Source organism: Pseudophryne corroboree, chromosome 5, assembly GCF_028390025.1.
Source record: "Pseudophryne corroboree isolate aPseCor3 chromosome 5, aPseCor3.hap2, whole genome shotgun sequence".
Taxonomy (NCBI): domain Eukaryota; kingdom Metazoa; phylum Chordata; class Amphibia; order Anura; family Myobatrachidae; genus Pseudophryne; species Pseudophryne corroboree.
This window is the reverse complement of record NC_086448.1, coordinates 360,968,478-360,990,931: the sequence shown is the minus strand read 5'-3', so window position 1 is coordinate 360,990,931 and position 22,454 is coordinate 360,968,478. Positions and strand designations below refer to the sequence as shown.

General features: G+C 46.9%; 1 protein-coding gene across 3 annotated transcripts in view; it reads left to right on the top strand.

Moving 5' to 3' along the window:
* Nucleotides 1-22,454, top strand: part of STX17 (syntaxin 17) — a 243,862-nt gene that overhangs the window by 175,589 nt on the left and 45,819 nt on the right. For all 3 annotated transcript variants that reach the window (XM_063924903.1, XM_063924904.1, XM_063924902.1), the window contains 2 exons: nucleotides 13,635-13,845; nucleotides 17,282-17,379. In XM_063924903.1, coding sequence (XP_063780973.1) covers nucleotides 13,635-13,845; nucleotides 17,282-17,379 — 309 coding nt within the window. The remainder of the gene's footprint in view (nucleotides 1-13,634; nucleotides 13,846-17,281; nucleotides 17,380-22,454) is intronic.

Sequence of the window (22,454 nt, the reverse complement as noted above, 5' to 3'; positions counted from 1 at the left end):
GCTTTGCAAGAGGCTGTTCAGAAATTGCTTCAGTCAGGAGTAGTCATTCCAGTTCCTTCTGCGCAACGAGGACAGGGTTTTTACTCCAACCTGTTTCTAGTTCAGAAACCAAATGGGTAATTTCGGCCCATTCTCAATCTCAAAGTGCTGAACAAGTACATTTGAGTACCTTGTTTTCATATGGAAACTTTACGTTCCATCATTTTGGCCATGGAGCCAGGGGATTATATGGTATCCCTGGATATACAGGATGCTTACCTACATGTTCCTATAGCAGTGTCCCATCAGTGCTTTCTCAGGTTCGCTATCCTCCAACAGCATTTTTAGTTCCAGGCCCTACCATTTGGGTAAGCCACAGCTCCCAGAGTATTTACCAAGATGATGGTGGTAATGGCAGCTTATCTCCGCCAGCAGGAGATAAGAATTTTTCACCCACTAAGGGTCACTGGAGTATTCTTGGGATATGGACGGGGCGTATTTAAATGTGTAACCCTCCTACCCCTCCATACTCCCCAGAGTCCTCAGTGTTTTTTCACAGGGATAAGAGCACACGTTTTCGAATCTCCAAGATTTTACTTTTGATTTTTTCTAAAGATTTTTCTTTTGACTTTCACAGTCCCTTCCCAGCTTACTAAGAAGCGTGGGTCCGGGATTGTGTGTGCTGCTGATGCAGACTAGGCTTGTTGGTGCTCAGCAGAGGAGCCCTGCCATAGACCTACATCAGCTGTAGCTGATGCAGCCTTTGCTGTTAGGAGCTGGACAGCGCTTATCCAAGAAGCACCATCATAGCCTCCACAATTCCACTGAGGTAAGGAGTGGGGGTCTGAGAGCAGGGTGGTCAGCTCCTGCTGCCGCCCCGCCATGTGTGGGAATCCTGCAAGTCGCTCCACAGCGCACAGCCACAGGGGGACATACTCAGATGCCGCCGCTGGCCCACCGCCGCTTCCCGGATTCCAAGAGACACAGTGGTCAGTGTTTGCCTAATTGTGGCCGCGGACAGCTCACATTGCTGCCGTGGCCCGCCGTCCCCGCTCCCCTCTGCATTTGCTCCACCGCTGGGTGCCCACCGCTCGGCTCCCAACGGCGGTCTCCCGGCATCACACTTCCCTGCACCCGCGGACAGCTCTGACTTCTGACGCGGGGTGCTGTTACCGCTTCCCTCAGTGATAGCTCCGCCGCTGGGCGCCCACTGCATCGGCTCCCAGTGGCGGTCTCCCAGCAACTGCACCTGCTGACAGCTCTCACCGCTGCTGCAGGCTACAGACACACTGCCGCGCTCCTCTAGTTGTGGGAACATAAGGCCGCTGCCATTGCTTGGTGCCCTCTGTTAAACGGCTCTCAGCCACGGTCCGTTTTTTGCTAATACTCAGTGGTGGTGTAGTTTAAAAGGGATTCCCCACAACAACTGGGGAGATACCATGGGGGTAATAAAGGCTATTAAGCCTTGTATGCTTTACTGTACATATGGTCAATTAAACAATTTGTATATGTTTATAAGTTTTTAAAAAAAACACATGGTGGACACCATTTTATATTCACTTCCTGCTTTTTACAGCCATTTGGTGTCGTCCAACAACACACGGCCACTAGAGGGGGCAGGGGTGTTTGTAGGACATTCAGTTAAGCACATTTTCTAACCACGTGCAGTGTACTCTGTTTTATACACGCTTCCTTTCAGTCATGAGCACTTGTGTTTCACTGTGATACATACTGTCTATGTGCATAAGTTAAGATAAAGCTTGTCTGTAATAACTGTGTAAATGTGTTATCCACTTGCATATTGTGTCTTAGCAATACAGGTCCAAATATGGAAGCTGCCTGAACCTCATTGAGACATGATGGCAGGTGTGAGGACTATTTTAAAGCCGGGGTTGTCTGCTGCACGGACTGACCTTGAGGCATCTAGGTCTGATTCCGGGTTCATGCCATCTAAGCCGCCAGAGTGGGCTCAAGATATTTCAAGAACTTTGCAGGATTTACAAAGGTCCATGTATAGTTCAAATCCTAAAAGCAGTCATCGTTTCTCTTATAATTTACCAATTTCCATGGTGTTGCATTCTAATGATTCCATGCCAGACCTAATATCTCAATAGTAAATTGGGTCAGGAGTCAGATAGTGAGGTCAATCATAGCCCGGGCATTGATAATCTCATCAGAGTACGCCAGTTGTTGCATTTCACTAACACAAGACTTTGTTAAAGTATGAGGTTTTATTTGCTGAGAGACAGAGGACAACTGTCTGGTTTTCTTATTCAGATTCTCTTAATAAGCAGTTAACAGATGCATGGCAGAACAGATAAACGATTTTCCATGCCAAGCGATTTCTGTCTAGCTACCCTTTTCCACAGGCTGTAACAGACTCCGCCATCAGTACATTCCTCAGTTTCACAACTTCATAACAAGTTAACTATTTCAGTCCCAGCTGCAATGACGCTTAAACAGACGTCGGAGCGCAAACTGGAGGGTACGCTGAAGACCATATACAGCAACAAGGGTATTCCTTGGACCTGCTTTACTTGGAGTTTAGTTTAACACTACTGTAGTTGCATAGGCTAAACAGCTAAAGTTAGGCCTACAACAAGCTCCTTCCTCAAACCAGCTTATACTTCTTACCAGTCACATTTGTGAATCGGCAGAGTATTTAGGTACAGCTTCTATGGAGCCAGACAAGTTAGTGGCCATGCGAGCATTTGCTCGACTCCTGACTTGGCCCGAGCATCACCTAGTGATATTGTTTGCAGTGTTCATTCCAAGAGTAGACAACTGGGAAACAGTTTATCTCAGTCATCAGGATTGTCATCCAGGATAATGGGCGTTACATCCAGAAGTGTTCCAGATGTTAGTACAGCGGTGGGGTTACCCACAGGTAGATGTAATGGCGTCTCACCACAATCATCAGACATCGAAACAAGAGATCCAAAGGCAGTGGTAATGGATGCTCTCACGATAGCGTGGCCATACAGCCTCGTGTACCTATTTCCACCATTTCCGCTGCTTCCTCGGTTGCTAAAGCAGATTAAAAGAGACTAGTGGCGCCTCATTGGCCTCGGAGAGCGTGGTTCTCGGATCTCCGTGATTTAGTCGCAGACGATCCCTGGCTGCTTCCGCTACGTCCAGACCTTCTGTAACAGGGTCCGTTTCTTTACCCTGAGTTAGCGCCGCTGCTTTTGAAGGGGTGGCTGTTGAAACCGCTCTCTTAAGACGAGAGAGTATTCCAGAGTCTGTTGTACCACGTGCTATAAGCCAGTTACAGCAGCTCATTATCACAGGATTTGGCGAGCTTATATAGGTTGGTGTGAAGCTCGGAAGTTTCCGACATTTTCTTTCAAGTATCCTGTCTTTTGCTATTTTTACAGACAGGGTTAGATGGAGGACTACGTTTAGCGTCACTAAAGGCGCAGGTTCTGCTTTGTCAATTTTCTTTCAGCGCCGTTGGCTCTTTTGCCAACAGTGCATACGTTCCTGCAAGGTGTCCTTACAGTTCAACCTCTGTTTATACCACCTACAGCTCCATGGGACTTGAATTAGGTTTAGACTTTTGGCAGTCCTCAACTTTTAAACCCTTTCAACAAGTGGTTAAGTATCTAACTTGGAAAACAGTTTTTCTATTAGCGTGTTTCAGGATTGGGTGCCTTGTCACGCAAGCCACCGTATCTGGTGTTTCACGATTACAGAGCGGAACTTCGAACAAATCCATTTTTTTCTACCATAGGTAGTATCCTCTTTTCATATACAACCAATCATAGTTCCTGATTCTCAGAAGGCTCAGGAACTCCAGCTTCTTTGGATGTAGTTTATGCACTTCAAATTTATGTAGTTCACACATTAACAGTACGTAAAACAAATACATTCGTTGTTCTCTATTATGCAGTCAAGGTAGGTTGGCCAGCTTCCAAACAGACCTTGGCTAGATGGTTAAGGTGACCATTCATCAAGCTTACTTTCATGCTAGTCTACAACTGCCTAAATCTATTTCAGCACATTCCACGCATTCTGTGGGAACGTCATGGGCAGCAGGTCGTGGAGCTTCCACGACGCCACTTTGCCGCGCAGCTACATGGTCATCGGTGCACACGTTTGTGCTTTTACAAATTTTATAAGTCTACGGTATCTGCTTTTAGCTTTGGCCGTCTATTGTTACAGGTGCCAACCAGCTCTCCTACCCAAGGGAGAAACTTTGGTACGTCCCAAGAGTACTCCAGTGACCCCTAGTGGATGAAAAAGAAATGAGGCTAGAATTAGTAAATATGAAAATGCGGTAAAACCCCCGTTTTCGGGGGTTTTACCGCATTTTTGCTTTAGTACATTCCGCCCTATGTATCCAAAGAAAAGGATTTACCTGGTAAGTATCAAATTCCTCTTTTTTTCCATACCTCAATGATCTTTTAATCCTGGCACAGTCGCAGGAATTGCTCCTATGTCATCTGCAACAGACAAAGTGCACGGGTGGCTCATAAATTGAGTAAAATCGTCTCTGAGGCCTCTGCAGCATCTGATTCTTGCCAAACGGAATGGGTTGCATCAGGTGATAAAAACTCAGACTATGGTTCTTACGATAGAAGTAAGAAGGTCATTAGCCTGGTGGCTACAGACATCCCATCTGGACAAGGGGAGACCCTTTTGGATATCACTTTGGGATATTCTGACAACAGATGCCAGTCTCCAGGGCTGGGGAGCAGTGTCAGGAAGGTTGTGTTTCCAGGGGAAATGGACCAAGGAAGAAGGTTGCCTGCCAATAAATATACTTGAACTTTGGGCCATATATATGGCACTGATTCAGGCAAAGGACATTCTTGGGGGAAAACCAGTTCAAATCCGCTCGGACAATGCGACGGCAGTAGCGTACCTCAACCATCAGGGAGGAACTCGCAGCAGAAAAGTGATGAAGGCGGTAAGTCACATATTAAAGTGGGCAGAACTTCATCATCCAGCCTTGTCCGCAGTGTTCATTCAGGGAGTCCTAAACTGGGAAGCGTATTTTCTCAGTCGACATGCCATTCAGGCAAGCGAATTGGCTCTACACCCGGAGGTCTTCCAGTCCCTAGTAGACAAGTGGTTGTTGCCAGAGATAGATCTCATGGCGTCCCGTCAGAACATCAAAGTTCTCGCATAGGGGTCAAAAACAAAGGATCCCAGAGCGATCTTTGTGGATGCCCTGTCAGTGAGATGGGACAGTCATCTGGCTTATGTGCTTCCTCCAATCACCCTATTACCCAGGGTGGTGAGAAAGATAAAGCAAGGAAAGGGTGCCGTGATACAAATAGCTTCGGCTTGGCCCAGAAGGCATTGATACACAGATCTGCAGGGAATGTCGATGGATGCCCCACTCCTGCTCCCTCAACGTCCAGATCTACTGATGCAGGCAAACCTATATTCATTGGTGCAGTGAACGGAAAATGTACCCGAAGTCTTTCAGAGTTTCCAGGGTCTTAGCATTCCTTCAGGCAGGAATGAATAAAGGTTTGAAGGTGGCTTCCTTGAGAGTGCATGTGTCAGCATTGACTGTATGGTTCCAAAAAGAAAATTGCCAACTTGCGTACTTTTTTCCAGGGAATGCTGTGCATTCAACCTCCTTTTTTCCTCCTACAGTGCCTTGGGACTTAAATTTAATCCTAAAGGCCATTCAAGTTGCCCCATTTAAACCACTTAATAAAGTGGATCTTAAATGGTTCACAGCTAAAGTTCTCTTTCTACTGGCTATGGCGTCAGCTAGAAGAGTGTCAGATTTAGGGGCATTGTCATGTCGTTCCCCATTTCTGATTTTTTATCCAGATAAAGCAGTTCTCAGAACTAGATCTGGGTATCTTCCCAAGGTGGTGTCTAAATTCCACCTTAATGAAGAAATTGTAGTCTCGGTTTTCGAGGTACCGGACCTTTCTGCGGGAGATGCATCGCTGGACATGGTCCGTGCCTTAATGCTCTACGTGGATCGTACCAGTGCCATCAGAAAGACAGATTCTTTCTTCATTCTCTACGGATTTCACAAGAGAGGATGGCCTGCTGATAAGCAGACAATGGCATGGTGGTTTAGGATTACGATTTCAGAAGCATATTCTCAAACTAATCTCCCTGTTCCAGCTAATGTCTCTGCTCACTCTACTCATAAGGTAGGTCCATCATGGGTAGCACAATGTGGTGCTTCAGTAGAACAGATATGTAAGGCAGCCATATGGTCTTCTATTAACACATTCATTGGACATTATGCCATGGATACCTTTGCCTCTCATGACGCTGAATTCAGGCGAAGGATTCTCCTGTCCAATCAGTAGCGTCCCCGCCACTAAATTGCTTTGGGAAATCCCAATGTTATCCTGTGGATAACCTGTGGACCCTGCCGGAAAAATATACGTTATGGTAAGAACTTACCGTTGATAACGGTATTTCTCCTAAGTCCACAGGGATCCCACCCTGACGCACCTGATTTGAGGATCTTTTTACTCACTAACCTCTTCCTTCTTGTATGGAAGGGTGTGTATGTGTGTTCTTCTCGCCTGATTAGGGCTATCTATGATGCTCCTGCCTTGAGCTTTGGAATACAACTGATTTGCCTGAGCCAGGAAGCGTTGCATGCTGGGTAGCCAAAAAGCTTTGACCGATTGGTGCAAATCCGCTGTCGCTTCATCATATCCCAATGTTATTGTTAGGCGCCGGGGTCCGCTCGTCGGTGCGGCCCGGCGCCTAGCAACCAGGGACGCCGTGCGCGTACAGCCGCCGGCTCCCTGGCAACGCTGGACACCGGGCGCACGGAGCCGCTCAGACCCTAGCAACGGGGACGCCACGTTCGGGCCGCGTTCCCCGTTGCTGGGTCTTTTCTAATTTGTATTAATGGTGTGCTGGCCGTGCAGCATGCAAGCTGCACGGCATTACTTGTGATTACCCAGTCTGGCTCCTGATTGGGGAGCTCACAGTTATAAGCACCCTTTGGACTTCTCACAGACGCCGGTGATAGCTTCCTGTTTGCCTGTGTCAGTTACTGAGAGTTTCCAGTCCTGCTCAATCCGGTTGTTCCTGTCCTCAGTGATCCGGTACTCGGAAGTTTGTCATCTATTCCTGGAGTCTGACCGAGCACCTTTAAACATCCTGTGGTGTTCGTGAGTCGCGGCATAGCCGTGTGTTGCGGCTTGACCGCTTACTGTTTATTATTTTGTATCTTTGTGTTCTGGAGCTTTTGCTTATGTCCGCACATACTTCTTTGGTTAAGTTAGTTAGCTTGTAACCCCTGGCCTGGTTGCTTAGTCAGAGGGCCCCTTGTTATCACCCTGTCTCGGATTTCCCTTTGTCTCCCATTAAGACCTGAGGGGGCATCGGGGTTGGGCAGACATAATCCGCCCTTCGAACGCGGCTGCCATGGGCTCAAGCAACCATAGTCTCGCAGGGGATTTCTGATAACACGGGCGAGACAACGGAGTTAGGGCGCCAGGGGTTACTAGGCTCTCCTGCTCCCACAAACCAGTATATCTTTCCTGTACTCAGACCTCTGCCATAAGATCTCCTCTGGTCTGGAGTACGGGAATCATAACATTATCACCGGCCAGACTAAAATTTAAAATTAACAGGAGTTAATTTTTCCCTTGTTCAGTTGGGAGATTTGTCGGCCTCATGAATCCCACCGGTGTCGGGCCAAATCCTGGCCAGCTTCTAGTTAGCCAGATTCAAGAACTTACTCAGATGGTTCAGGATCTGTCCCTTCGGGTGAGGTCACAGGAAGATCTGTTACGGACTTCCCCAAGGGTCATTCCTGAACCAAAAATGCATCTGCCTGACCGTTTTTCTGGGGATAGAAAACAGTTTTTTGATTTTAAAGAGTCTTGTAAACTTTATTTTCGTTTGAGACCAGTCTCCTCAGGTACGGAGGCTCAGCGGGTTGGAATTATTATTTCTCTGCTTCAGGGGGATCCTCAGACCTGGGCTTTTGGTTTAAAGACAGACGATCCGGCTTTATTTTCTGTAGACGCCTTTCTGAAGTCTTTAGGACTGTTATATGACGACCCTGATAGAGAGGCATCCGCCGAGACTCAGTTGCGTGCTCTCAGACAGGGTAGGAATCCCGCAGAGAATTATTGTACGGAGTTTCGCCGTTGGTCGAATGACTGTGGATGGAATGACCCAGCCCTGCGCAGTCAGTTTCGCCTCGGCTTATCTGAGTCTATAAAAGACAGTCTCCTTCAGTATCCCGCTCCTGAGACTCTCGATAAACTCATGGAGCTCTCTATTAAGATTGATCGTCGGCTCAGAGAGCGGAGGGCTGAAAAAGGAGCATCTGTCGGGTCAACTCCTTGTGTTTTTTCCATCCCTGTAGACATAGAGGAGCCTATGCAGATAGGTCTCTCCAAACTGTCTCCTGAAGAAAGAACCAGAAGGCAAAATTCTGGTCTTTGTTTATACTGTGGAGGTAAGGGACATTTTGCCCGTAGTTGTCCGAACAAGTCGGGAAACGTCTCGACCAAGTGAATTGTGAGGGGGTTCACTTTGGTCTGCAGCTTATCTCCTCAAATAATTCACTGTTAGTCCCAGCTAAAGTTTCCTTTGGCAGCCTCTGTTCCTCGGTCTCTGTTTTTGTGGACAGTGGAGCTGCAGGGAACTTTATGGATTTAACATGGGCCAAGACCTTAGGTATTCCTCAGTTAGCCTTGGGTAGGTGTATCACCATGCATGGTTTAGATGGGAGTCCCTTGTCCAATGGGGTTATTTCTCTCTGTACACCTCCTGTTCTACTCTCGGTAGGAGCTCTGCATTCTGAAAAAATTGAGTTTTTCCTCACCCATTGCCCAGCAGTTCCAGTGGTTCTGGGTCACCCTTGGCTGGCCTTTCATAATCCCATCATTGATTGGCAGTCGGGGGAGATCTCACAATGGGGTACCATCTGTAATAAAGAATGTATTACGCTTCCCATCAGAATAGCTGCTGCCATTCCCGCACCCATTCCTGTGGAATACCAGGATTTTGTTGATGTTTTTTCCAAGGGCAATGCGGATATTCTGCCTCCCCATAGGCCTTATGATTGTGCTATTGAGCTAATTCCTGGTGCCACTTTGCCTAAGGGAAGGTTATATGCATTGTCCGGACCTGAAACCGTGGCCATGAATGAGTATGTTAAAGAAAGCCTAGGGAAAGGATTTATCAGGCCATCTAAATCCCCTTTAAGTGCAGGCTTCTTTTTCGTAGAGAAGAAGGATGGTTCACTCAGACCCTGCATTGACTTTAGAGCCTTGAATAAAATCTCAGTAAAAAATACTTACCCTCTGCCACTGATCTCTGTCCTCTTTGATCAGCTACGTTCGGCTGTGATTTTTTCTAAGATTGACCTGAGAGGAGCATATAACCTCATCAGAATCAAGTCAGGGGATGAGTGGAAAACGGCATTCAGTACTCAGTCAGGCCACTATGAGTATCTGGTTATGCCATTCGGCCTGTCTAACGCTCCGGCAGTTTTCCAGGATCTCATTAACGATGTGCTCCGTGAATTTCTTGGAAAATTCGTTGTAGTCTACTTAGACGATATTTTGATTTATTCTGACTCGGTAGAACAACATGTTACCCAGGTGCGTCAGGTTCTAAAAAAATTACGTGAAAATCACCTATATGCCAAGCTGGAGAAGTGTGAATTTCATGTCACGGAGGTATCCTTTTTAGGATACATTATTTCCCCTCGGGGATTCCGTATGGAACCAAAAAAGCTCCAAGCCATCCTCAGTTGGGCGCAACCCACCAACTTAAAAGCAATTCAGCGCTTTTTAGGGTTTGCGAACTACTATAGAAGATTTATTCACTCTTTCTCTGACCTAGTTGCTCCCATTGTGGCACTGACTAAAAAGGGAGCAGATCCTACCAATTGGTCACGTGAAGCTGAGTTATCTTTTCAGGCTTTGAAACAAGCCTTTGTCTCAGCCCCTGTCCTCAGACACCCCAACCCAGAATTGCCTTTCATTGTTGAGGTTGATGCCTCAGAGGTTGGAGTAGGGGCTATCCTGTCTCAGAAGGATCCGGATTCCCTTGAATTACATCCTTGTGCCTTTATGTCCAGGAAATTCTCTTCTGCTGAATCCAACTACGATGTTGGTAACCGGGAATTGCTGGCTATTAAATGGGCTTTCGAGGAGTGGAGGCATTGGCTTGAGGGAGCGACTCATATCATTTCAGTTTTGACTGATCACAAAAATCTTCAATACATTGAATCAGCTAAACGACTGAATGCCCGGCAGGCTCGTTGGGCTTTATTTTTTACTCGTTTCAAATTCATTATCACCTTCAGGCCAGGTTCCAAGAATACCAAGGCAGATGCCCTGTCACGCAGTTTTCTTCCAGTTCAAGACAACAGTCCTGTTACTCCCATACTTCCGTCTTCAGTCATTCGGGCAGGCCTCACACAGGATTTATTTACCCAGTTAAAGCTGCTTCAACATCAAGCTCCTGGAAATACTCCTGCTGGTCGTCTTTTTGTCCCTGAGTTTTTGAGAGCAACTGTTTTGACGGAGTTTCATGATAGCAAAGTTGCCGGGCATCCGGGAATCGCTAAGACTTTAGAATTAGTCTCCCGCTCAGTATGGTGGCCTGGTCTTTCCAAAGACATTAAAGAGTTTGTTTTTTCGTGTCAGGTCTGTGCACAGCATAAAGTTCCCCGTTCTTTGCCTATCGGTCAGCTTATGCCCTTGAATGTTCCTCTTAGGCCATGGTCTCATATCTCCATGGATTTTGTGGTGGACCTCCCTCTGTCAGCCGGATGCCGAGTCATATGGGTGGTAGTGGACCGTTTTAGCAAAATGGCCCATTTCATTGCTCTTCCCCGATTGCCATCTGCCCAGGGATTGGCAGTCTTGTTCCTCCGCCATGTTTTCAGACTCCATGGGTTACCCACTGATATTGTTTCTGATCGGGGTCCACAATTCATTGCACAGTTTTGGAAATCTTTTTGTGTCTCATTAAAGATGAAATTATCTTTAACGTCAGGCTACCATCCCCAATCCAACGGGCAGACTGAGCGAGTTAATCAATCACTAAAACAATATTTGCGTTTGTACTCGGCCAAACTCCAAAATGACTGGTCTGAGTTTCTTCCATTGGCGGAGTTCGCTTACAATAATGCCTGTCATTCCTCCACCAATGTGTCTCCATTTTTTGCAGTTTTTGGTTTTCACCCCAGAGCAAATTCCTTTTTTCAACATTCCTCTGTCTCCTCACTGACCTTGACCTCTCATCTTAGGCTCATTTGGAGAAAAGTGCACCTGGCTCTCAGAAAAGCGGCATTTCAGGAAAAGAGATTTTCTGACAAGCTCCGGCGGCCGTGCACTTTTAAAGTAGGAGATAGGGTATGGTTGTCGACTCGCAACATTAAACTTCGACAAACCTCAGCCAGATTGGGTCCTAAATTTATTGGACCATTTCACATTATCAAAAAAGTCAATCCAGTTGCCTTCCGGTTACGTTTACCAAAAACTTTACGGATCGGAAATACTTTCCATTGCTCTTTGCTGAAACCATTTGTCTCGTCCAGTAGATTTCCTCGTAAGATATCTCAGGGGAGATCACCAATAGATGTACAGGGTCAGCAGGAGTTCTTGGTGGAGAAGGTTCTCGATTCCAAGTTGTCCCGGGGTCGGCTTTATTTTTTGGTGCATTGGAGAGGTTATGGTCCAGAAGAAAGGTCTTGGGTCCTGGATAAGGATCTCCATGCCCCGAGGCTCAAGAGGGCATTTTTTCGAGAATTTCCCCAGAAACCTGGCTTTAGGGGTTCCTTGACCCCTCCTCAAGGGGGGGGTACTGTTAGGCGCCGGGGTCCGCTCGTCGGTGCGGCCCGGCGCCTAGCAACCAGGGACGCCGTGCGCGTACAGCCGCCGGCTCCCTGGCAACGCTGGACGCCGGGCGCACAGAGCCGCTCAGACCCTAGCAACGGGGACGCCACGTTCGGGCCGCGTTCCCCGTTGCTGGGTCTTTTCTAATTTGTATTAATGGTGTGCTGGCCGTGCAGCATGCAAGCTGCACGGCATTACTTGTGATTACCCAGTCTGGCTCCTGATTGGGGAGCTCACAGTTATAAGCACCCTTTGGACTTCTCACAGACGCCGGTGATAGCTTCCTGTTTGCCTGTGTCAGTTACTGAGAGTTTCCAGTCCTGCTCAATCCGGTTGTTCCTGTCCTCAGTGATCCTGTACTCGGAAGTTTGTCATCTATTCCTGGAGTCTGACCGAGCACCTTTAAACATCCTGTGGTGTTCGTGAGTCGCGGCATAGCCGTGTGTTGCGGCTTGACCGCTTACTGTTTATTATTTTGTATCTTTGTGTTCTGGAGCTTTTGCGGAGGATTCCGCTCTCCCTGGTCCACTCTGGTGTCCAGCGGTGCTGGATAGGAGTGACGGATCAGTGGATCTTTGGTTGTCCTTTTCCCTGGCGGCTAGTCCGCACATACTTCTTTGGTTAAGTTAGTTAGCTTGTAACCCCTGGCCTGGTTGCTTAGTCAGAGGGCCCCTTGTTATCACCCTGTCTCGGATTTCCCTTTGTCTCCCATTAAGACCTGAGGGGGCATCGGGGTTGGGCAGACATAATCCGCCCTTCGAACGCGGCTGCCATGGGCTCAAGCAACCATAGTCTCGCAGGGGATTTCTGATAACACGGGCGAGACAACGGAGTTAGGGCGCCAGGGGTTACTAGGCTCTCCTGCTCCCACAAACCAGTATATCTTTACTGTACTCAGACCTCTGCCATAAGATCTCCTCTGGTCTGGAGTACGGGAATCATAACAGTTATCCTGTGGACTTAGGAGAAATACCGTTATCAACGGTAAGTTCTTACTATAACTTATATTTTCTAGGAAATAATGGCATCCTTATTTACTAGAGGACATTATGAGGGTGACTGATCCAGGGAATTTATCAATTTCTGCTAGCAAATGAATATATTAGGGATTAAAAATACTGTGTGAGCTGATTCTCACCTATAATTTGGGGCTAAATAACATTTCACCTCTACAGTTGTACTTTTCAGTCATTAAAGTGATACATGAAAACAATATTGGAATAAGGATGAATGGTTTCCTTTTAGACTCTCTACATAGCCTTGTGAGGGTTCTAATTCTATGCTGCTTTGTGAAGGTTCTAATTCTATGCTGCATTGTGAAGGTTCTAATACTGTGCTTAAAATTTTCAATGCAGCAGAATCTGTTTCACATGCATTAACGGGTTGGGTACAGGTGACCGGCAGTCGGGATTCCGGCAGTCAGCATACCGACGCAGGAATTCCGGCCACCAGAATGCCAACAGGGGGGGCGAGTGCAACAAAGCCCTTTGCGGACTTGCTGCGCTAGCCATGATGCGGGCTCGATGGCTCGCTACGCTCACCACAGGTTCTATTCCATGGACACCCACAAGTGGGAATAGTCCTGGGCCCCCTGCTAGAATTCTGGCGCCCGGGATCCCGGAGTCGATATACATCCCGCATTAACATGTACAAGAACAGTTATGGTAAATCCCAATGTATCTAATGACTTTAATGCACTCTTCTGTGTTAACAAGTAATAGTATATGTTATGTTACAGTATATTAAACTAGATTAGACTGTCACTGATGAGTCTTTAGGAACAAGTATTTATTTAAAATGAAATATTTAATATAATTTGACAGTTGTTTTATTTATTTTTATTAGCAACTACGAGCCAACGTTCAAGAGATGGAAACACTTTTGCTGAAAGTGAGGAAAGAAGATGTACATTTCTTGAGAACGGTATTACAGCCAGTAAAAGAGATGGCTTTAGCTTCAATAAATGATTTTTTGGAACTTCACTCAAAATCAGTTGAAGATTTAAACTCACATGAAGAAAGTTTGTCTGACATGCAGAATACTGCACAAGCAAAAGGTAATATAGTTTCCTTATTTTTAATTTTATTTTGAGTAGTATATTTTGTATTTTTTAAAATATTTAAGGCAAGGGGCCTATGTGTACCAGACACAGTGCACCCAATTTAGATACGCCATTGTAGTTAAGCGTCTCTACCAGAAAGATGGAGAAATTCCACTGACTCATCACCAAATCTCCTGAACCATAAGGGACTTGAAATTTGGACTTGCTTTTATACCGTAGGCACCCACTAAGAAGGGATTTTTTCAAAATTCCACCCACAAAGGGGTTAAAATGGGTGAGATAATTCCCACCTCATAGAGGAGAGTTAAGACAGCCCACCCAGCTGGGGCTATAAAGAATGCATGGTGCCGGCGTTGCCGGAGGAGGAGGACACAATGCTCTGCTCTTGTACTTCCTTGCAGTGACAGTGGCAGAGCAGTCTATTATTTAAATAGGGGAGTCCCATTAACTGCCCCTAAACACTTTCAAACATCGCTGAGTGTGGCTGCCCTATTTGAATAATGGACTGCTCTAAATCTGCCACTGGCACGGAAGTGCAGCCTTATGGTTCAGGAGATTTTGTGATGAGTCAGTGGTATTTGCCTTTTATATATTTACTTTTCAGATATAAGTACTTAACCAACCTATTTCTAGGCAGGAGAAACATTGCTGAACCTTTCGGAGAGCATTAAGAGGAAGGAGACATACAGATGGAGCCACGCTCATCTATACTGTCTATGGCGTTTGTCCCGATCACAGAGTCGCATGGTGCCTGGTTGCAGGGTGGCACATAGAGCTTAGTGTGGCGTATGGCGTTACCAGTGAGTTTAATACCAGTGATCATACACCAGATGTCACTTTTGAAAATCACCATTGCGCATGCGTTAGGTGTCCAATAAAATACTATAGTGCAAGAATCACCATTGCGCATGAGTGAGGTCTCCATTGAAATACACTACAGCGCAAGAACTACTTTACTGTACATATCTGTGGCTGTGTTGGCCTAGTGCTATCACCGATGCTTACCATGCACTTCACCATTCTTTGCGTAATAGCGGCTCTAGCTGCATCCAAGATGAAATGTTACAGTGTTTTCCAGGAAAACACTGTAGCAGAACATTTTGTTTGCAAATACAGTCGCTGTCACACACAGAATATTGGCATGCTGAATATCATTTTAATCAGCAGAAGCTGCTTGGGCGTCCTGTTACATTACTTTGCGTCCTGCAAACAAAGACGATTGGTGCTACTGAGTCCCACCATGGCATGGTGTGACTTCAAGGGCCGTTTAGAGTGACTGCAGCAAGGATGTAAGAGCACATATCTGGCTCAGTATCTCCAATGCACACAAAAAAAGCACAGTTCAGAGTGCTACACAGCTTGGTATAGTGGTATCACCGATGCTTGCCATGCCCGTGTTCTAGGGTTCGATTCTCGCAAAGGACACACTTGTATATCTGTGTAGATTATCCAGTTTTTTTCTAATTTTGCCAAAACAAGTCCTCATACTTTGTATGCAGACTCAGACATGCACACAGATATACAGTCAAAATGAGAAAAAAACTGTAGGTGCTACTTAGTACACAAATATACAAGTGTGACTTTTCAAATTACAAGAGTCTTATCTTTGTGCGACTGAGCAATGGACCATTGCTTTAACACTTAAGTTTTCATCTGTATACATTATTTTGATTTATTGATTGTTTTTTTTTGGTCCCGACAGAGAATTAATATTTTCTACAGCATCCCTTTATTTACAGTACACTATACACTTCAAGTTCTTGATTGACTCTCTCTGCGTGACCGTTACAGTTGTCACTGGCCATTTGCCAGAGCTTGCTAAGAGTACACTATTACAGTACGATTACTGTACTGTATATCCATCCACCGCTGCTCACTCTACAGTACTGCATTAGTGAAGCATTAGCCACCCAGTGGTGAATATGTGTATTGTATGCTGTGTATGTTGTTGCACCTCAACGAGCCTCTCCGTGCAACACCTCAACAACCTGAGCTATAGCTAAGACGCGACAAATACTCTGTTTAGGCGGAGAAACTGCAGCGATGAACGAGGCTCCATCTGTAGGTTTTTTGACTCTTAAATGCATTAAAGGAAAGCTTCATAGTTAGCAACTGCTTATCTGCTGTATAAAGGGTATCGACAGCTCTCCCAGTGACCTTAAGTGTTGTACAAAAATCTTTACCTTTTTACCTCAAAGGAGGAGCCCTAAGGAGAGTGAGAAGCTAAGCAAGGAGACCTAGGGCCCTTTGAAATAGAGTCAGCCTATCCTTGCAAATCTTACATATTTAACATACAGCGGGCGGAGCGTGGCCTGTCGTCACAGTATTTACAGCACTGAGCAGGTCAGCATCAGAGGCGGGACGGGGCAGAGAAGGAGGCGGAATATTCTCCTCAGAGCCAGCCTTTTGACAGCATCAATCCGGGGAAGGCCCTCCCGTAGGTGCGGCCTGACAATGATTATCAGCGGCGGGCGGACCATTTCCTGTTGTAAATGTAATTAGTTTACCAGAAGTTCTTCAAAATTAAAGTTATACACACGGAAATACTTGAAATTCCGTAGCGAAGCACGGGTATTCAGCTAGTTCCATTATAAGAACATTAATGCTTGCTGCAGAACTTGCATATAGAGAAAAGTAACCCAAAGATATAAAGGAGTCTCAAATAAAATGTTAGATTCATAGACATACTTTAATGCAATTAATCACAGACGGGATGCAGTCAATATACCGGCTGTTGGGATCCCGGCATTCAGGAAACCGACCCCGGAATCCCGACAGCTGGTGAAATATAGACGCCCAGAATCCCGACACATGCTGGGTATTCCCACTTGGTTGGTGGGTCCGCGCCACCAGCCGAGTGGGAATAGAACCTGTGGCGAGCAAAGCAAGTCCGCAAGGGGACTCACTGTCGGTATCCCGGCAGATGGAATGCTGCTGTAGGTATAGTGACAGCCGACATCCCGTCTGCCTGGGATATCATATGTATCACTCACAGACAAAGCACCCAGATTTTGAAAGAGTTACTTAAGATGTTCACAAAGGGCAGATCTGGGAGTCTGTAAGATGACGATGGATTCCTGTATAGCATTGGTACAGTGTCCACTATGGTTCGACCTGAATTTCCTGCTTCTCATTCAGTGTTGCACATTGACAACTAACTCAAAGAACATAGGTGTCATCCACTGAACGGGGATAAAGGTTCCAACTTGTCAGTACTGTATCTCCAGTCATGTATACAACAGCAGCTCTGGCTCAGTGACAGCTGCTAGGTATGTACTGGTCAAGGCTGATGTGATTCACTTTGTAAACTTTTTAAAAAGTCACATGGAAAATAATAATTTTGCCATATTTGTGGTGGGGTTGTTTACTTTTTTATATGAGCATTGAACATTTTATTAATTCACTACACTTGTTTTAAAACTTTGTTTAGATTCTTTTAGTGTAAGTGATTCCGAAAGACAGATACAGTCATACCAACTACAAATTCAAGAACAGAATGCCTCAGAATCATGGAATACTCTGGAAAAGGTACATTTTAAAATGTATTTGAAGAAATACACCTCAGTTTATTTTATTCACTTAGCTGGCGATTTTTCCCTTCAATGCCGTTCATAACATTGTTTTTTTCTCTAACGTCCTAAGTGGATGCTGGGGACTCCGTCAGGACCATGGGGAATAGCGGCTCCGCAGGAGACAGGGCACAAAAATAAAGCTTTAGGATTATGTGGTGTGTACTGGCTCCTCCCCCTATGACCCTCCTCCAAGCCTCAGTTAGGTTTTTGTGCCCGTCCGAGCAGGGTGCAATCTAGGTGGCTCTCCTAAAGAGCTGCTTAGAAAAAGTTTTTAGGTTTTTTATTTTCAGTGAGTCCTGCTGGCAACAGGCTCACTGCATCGAGGGACTTAGGGGAGAGAATTTCAACTCACTTGCGTGCAGGATGGATTGGATTCTTAGGCTACTGGACACCATTAGCTCCAGAGGGAGTCGGAACACAGGTCTCACCCTGGGGTTCGTCCCGGAGCCGCGCCGCCGACCCCCCTTACAGATGCTGAAGATTGAAGGTCCGGAAACAGGCGGCAGAAGGCTCTTCAGTCTTCATGAAGGTAGCGCACAGCACTGCAGCTGTGCGCCATTGTTGTCACACACTTCACACCAAGCGGTCACGGAGGGTGCAGGGCGCTGCTGGGGGCGCCCTGGGCAGCAATATTTAATACCTTTATGGCAAAAGAATACATCACATATAGCCATTGAGGCTATATGTATGTATTTAACCCATGCCAGATATCTAAAACTCCGGGAGAAAAGCCCGCCGAAATAGGGGGCGGGGCTTATTCTCCTCAGCACACAGCGCCATTTTCCTGCTCAGCTCCGCTGTGAGGAAGGCTCCCAGGACTCTCCCCTGCACTGCACTACAGAAACAGGGTAAAACAGAGAGGGGGGGCATTTTTTGGCGATATTTTGATATATTTAAGCTGCTATAAGGAACAACACTTATATAAGGTTGTTCCCATATATATTATAGCGCTTGGGTGTGTGCTGGCAAACTCTCCCTCTGTCTCCCCAAAGGGCTAGTGGGGTCCTGTCTTCGATAAGAGCATTCCCTGTGTGTCTGCTGTGTGTCGGTACGTGTGTGTCGACATGTATGAGGACGATGTTGGTGTGGAGGCAGAGCAATTGCCGATAATGGTGATGTCACCCCCCAGGGAGTCGACACCGGAATGGATGGCTTTGTTTATGGAATTACGTGATAATGTCAGCACATTACAAAAATCAGTTGACGACATGAGACGGCCGGCAAACCAGTTAGTACATGCCCAGGCGTCTCAGACACCGTCAGGGGCTGTAAAGCGCCCTTTACCTCAGTCGGTCGACACAGACCCAGACACTGAATCTAGTGTCGACGGTGATGAAACAAACGTATTTTCAAGTAGGGCCACACGTTATATGATCACGGCAATGAAGGAGGCTTTGCATATCTCTGATACTGCAAGTACCACAAAAAGGGGTATTATGTGGGGGGTGAAAAAACTACCTGTAGTTTTTCCTGAATCAGAGGAATTAAATGATGTATGTGATGAAGCGTGGGTTAACCCAGATAGAAAAGTGCTAATTTCAAAAAAGTTATTAGCATTATACCCTTTCCCGCCAGAGGTTAGGGCGCGCTGGGAAACACCCCCTAGGGTGGATAAGGCGCTCACACGCTTATCAAAACAAGTGGCGTTACCGTCTCCTGATACGGCCGCCCTCAGGGATCCAGCTGATAGGAGACTGGAAACTACCCTAAAAAGTATATACACACATACTGGTGTTATACTGCGACCAGCCATCGCCTCAGCCTGGATGTGCAGTGCTGGGGTCGTCTGGTTGGATTCCCTGACTGAAAATATTGATACCCTGGATAGGGACAGTATTTTATTGACTATAGAGCAATTAAAGGATGCTTTCCTTTATATGCGAGATGCTCAGAGAGATATTTGCACTCTGGCATCGAGAGTAAATGCGATGTCCATATCTGCCAGAAGGAGTTTATGGACGCGACAGTGGTCAGGTGATGCGGATTCCAAACGACATATGGAAGTATTGCCGTATAAAGGGGAGGAATTATTTGGCGTCGGTCTATCGGATCTGGTGGCCACGGCAACTGCCGGAAAATCCACCTTTTTACCTCAGACCCCCTCCCAACAGAAAAAGACACCGTCTTTTCAGCCGCAGTCCTTTCGGTCCTATAAGAACAAGCGGCAAAAGGACAGTCATATCTGCCTCGGGGCAGAGGAAGGGGTAAGAGAGGGCAGCAAGCAGCCCCTGCCCAGGAACAGAAGCCCTCTCGGGGTTCTGCAAAGCCCTCAGCATGACGCTGGGGCCTTACAAGCGGACTCAGGAGCGGTGGGGGGTCGACTCAAGAATTTCAGCGCACAGTGGGCTTGCTCACAGGTGGACCCCTGGATCCTGCAGGTAGTATCTCAGGGTTACAGGTTGGAATTCGAGAAGTCTCCCCCTCGCAGGTTCCTAAAGTCTGCTTTGCCAACGTCTCCCTCAGACAGGGCGACGGTATTGGAAGCCATTCACAAGCTGTTTTCTCAGCAGGTGATAGTCAAGGTACCCCTCCTACAACAGGGAAAGGGGTATTACTCCACGCTATTTGTGGTACCGAAGCCGGACGGCTCGGTAAGACCTATTCTAAATCTGAAATCTTTGAACCTGTACATACAAAAATTCAAGTTCAAGATGGAGTCACTCAGAGCAGTGATAGCGAATCTGGAAGAAGGGGACTTTATGGTGTCCCTGGACATAAAGGATGCTTACCTGCATGTCCCAATTTGCCCTTCACATCAAGGGTACCTCAGGTTCGTGGTGCAAAACTGTCATTATCAGTTTCAGACGCTGCCGTTTGGATTGTCCACGGCACCTCGGGTCTTTACCAAGGTAATGGCCGAAATGATGATTCTTCTGCGAAGAAGAGGCGTATTAATTATCCCTTACTTGGACGATCTCCTGATAAGGGCAAGGTCCAGAGAACAGCTGGAGGACGGAGTAGCACTAACCCGACTAGTGCTGCAACAACACGGGTGGATTCTGAATTTTCCAAAATCTCAGTTGACCCCGACGACACGTCTGCTGTTCCTGGGAATGATTCTGGACACGGTTCAGAAAAAGGTGTTTCTTCCGGAGGAGAAAGCCAGGGAGTTATCCGAACTTGTCAGGAACCTCCTAAAACCAGGGAAAGTGTCTGTGCATCAATGCACAAGAGTCCTGGGAAAGATGGTGGCTTCTTACGAAGCGATTCCATTCGGCAGATTCCACGCACGAACTTTTCAGTGGGATCTGCTGGACAAATGGTCCGGATCACATCTGCAGATGCATCAGCGGATAACCTTATCGCCACGGACAAGGGTGTCTCTTCTGTGGTGGTTGCAGAGTGCTCATCTGTTAGAGGGCCGCAGATTCGGCATACAGGACTGGGTCCTGGTGACCACGGATGCCAGTCTGAGAGGCTGGGGAGCGGTCACACAGGGAAGAAACTTCCAGGGAGTATGGTCAAGCCTGGAGATGTCTCTTCACATAAATATACTGGAGCTAAGAGCGATTTACAATGCTCTAAGTCTGGCAAAACCCCTGCTTCAGGGTCAGCCGGTGTTGATCCAGTCGGACAACATCACCGCAGTCGCCCACGTAAACAGACAGGGCGGCACAAGAAGCAGGACAGCAATGGCAGAAGCTGCAAGGATTCTTCGCTGGGCGGAAGATCATGTGATAGCACTGTCAGCAGTATTCATTCCGGGAGTGGACAACTGGGAAGCAGACTTCCTCAGCAGACACGATCTACACCCGGGAGAGTGGGGACTTCATCCAGAAGTCTTCCACATGATTGTGAACCGTTGGGAAAAACCAATGGTGGATATGATGGCGTCCCGCCTCAACAAAAAACTGGACAGGTATTGCGCCAGGTCAAGAGACCCTCAGGCAATAGCTGTGGACGCTCTGGTAACACCGTGGGTGTTGCAGTCAGTGTATGTCTTCCCTCCTCTGCCTCTCATACCAAAAGTACTGAGAATTATACGGCAAAAGGGAGTAAGAACGATACTAGTGGCTCCGGATTGGCCAAGAAGAACTTGGTACCCGGAACTTCAAGAGATGCTCACGGAGGATCCGTGGCCTCTACCTCTAAGACGGGACCTGCTTCAGCAGGGACCGTGTCTATTCCAAGACTTACCGCGGCTGCGTTTGACGGCATGGCGGTTGAACGCCGAATTCTAAGGGAAAAAGGCATTCCGGAAGAGGTCATTCCTACACTGGTAAAAGCCAGGAAGGAGGTGACTGCACAACATTATCACCGCATTTGGAGGAAATATGTTGCGTGGTGTGAGGCCAGGAAGGCCCCCACGGAGGAATTTCAACTGGGTCGATTCCTACATTTCCTGCAAACAGGATTGTCTATGGGCCTCAAATTGGGGTCCATTAAGGTTCAAATTTCGGCCCTGTCGATTTTCTTCCAGAAAGAATTGGCTTCAGTTCCTGAAGTCCAGACTTTTGTAAAAGGAGTACTACATATACAGCCCCCGGTTGTGCCCCCAGTGGCACCGTGGGATCTTAATGTAGTCTTGGATTTTCTCAAATCCCATTGGTTTGAGCCGCTCAAATCGGTGGAGTTGAAGTATCTTACATGGAAAGTAACCATGCTACTGGCCCTGGCTTCAGCCAGGAGAGTATCAGAATTGGCGGCTTTATCATATAAGAGCCCATATCTGATTTTCCATACGGACAGGGCAGAACTGCGGACGCGTCCTCATTTTCTGCCTAAGGTGGTGTCAGCGTTTCACCTGAACCAGCCTATTGTGGTGCCTGCGGCTACTAACGATTTGGAGGATTCCAAGTTGTTGGACGTGGTCCAGGCATTGAAAATATATATTTCAAGAACGGCGGGAGTCAGAAAGTCTGACTCACTGTTTATATTGTATGCACCCAACAAGATGGGTGCTCCTGCTTCTAAGCAGACGATTGCTCGTTGGATTTGTAGCACAATTCAACTTGCACATTCTGTGGCAGGCTTGCCACAACCTAAATCTGTCAAGGCCCATTCCACAAGGAAAGTGGGCTCATCCTGGGC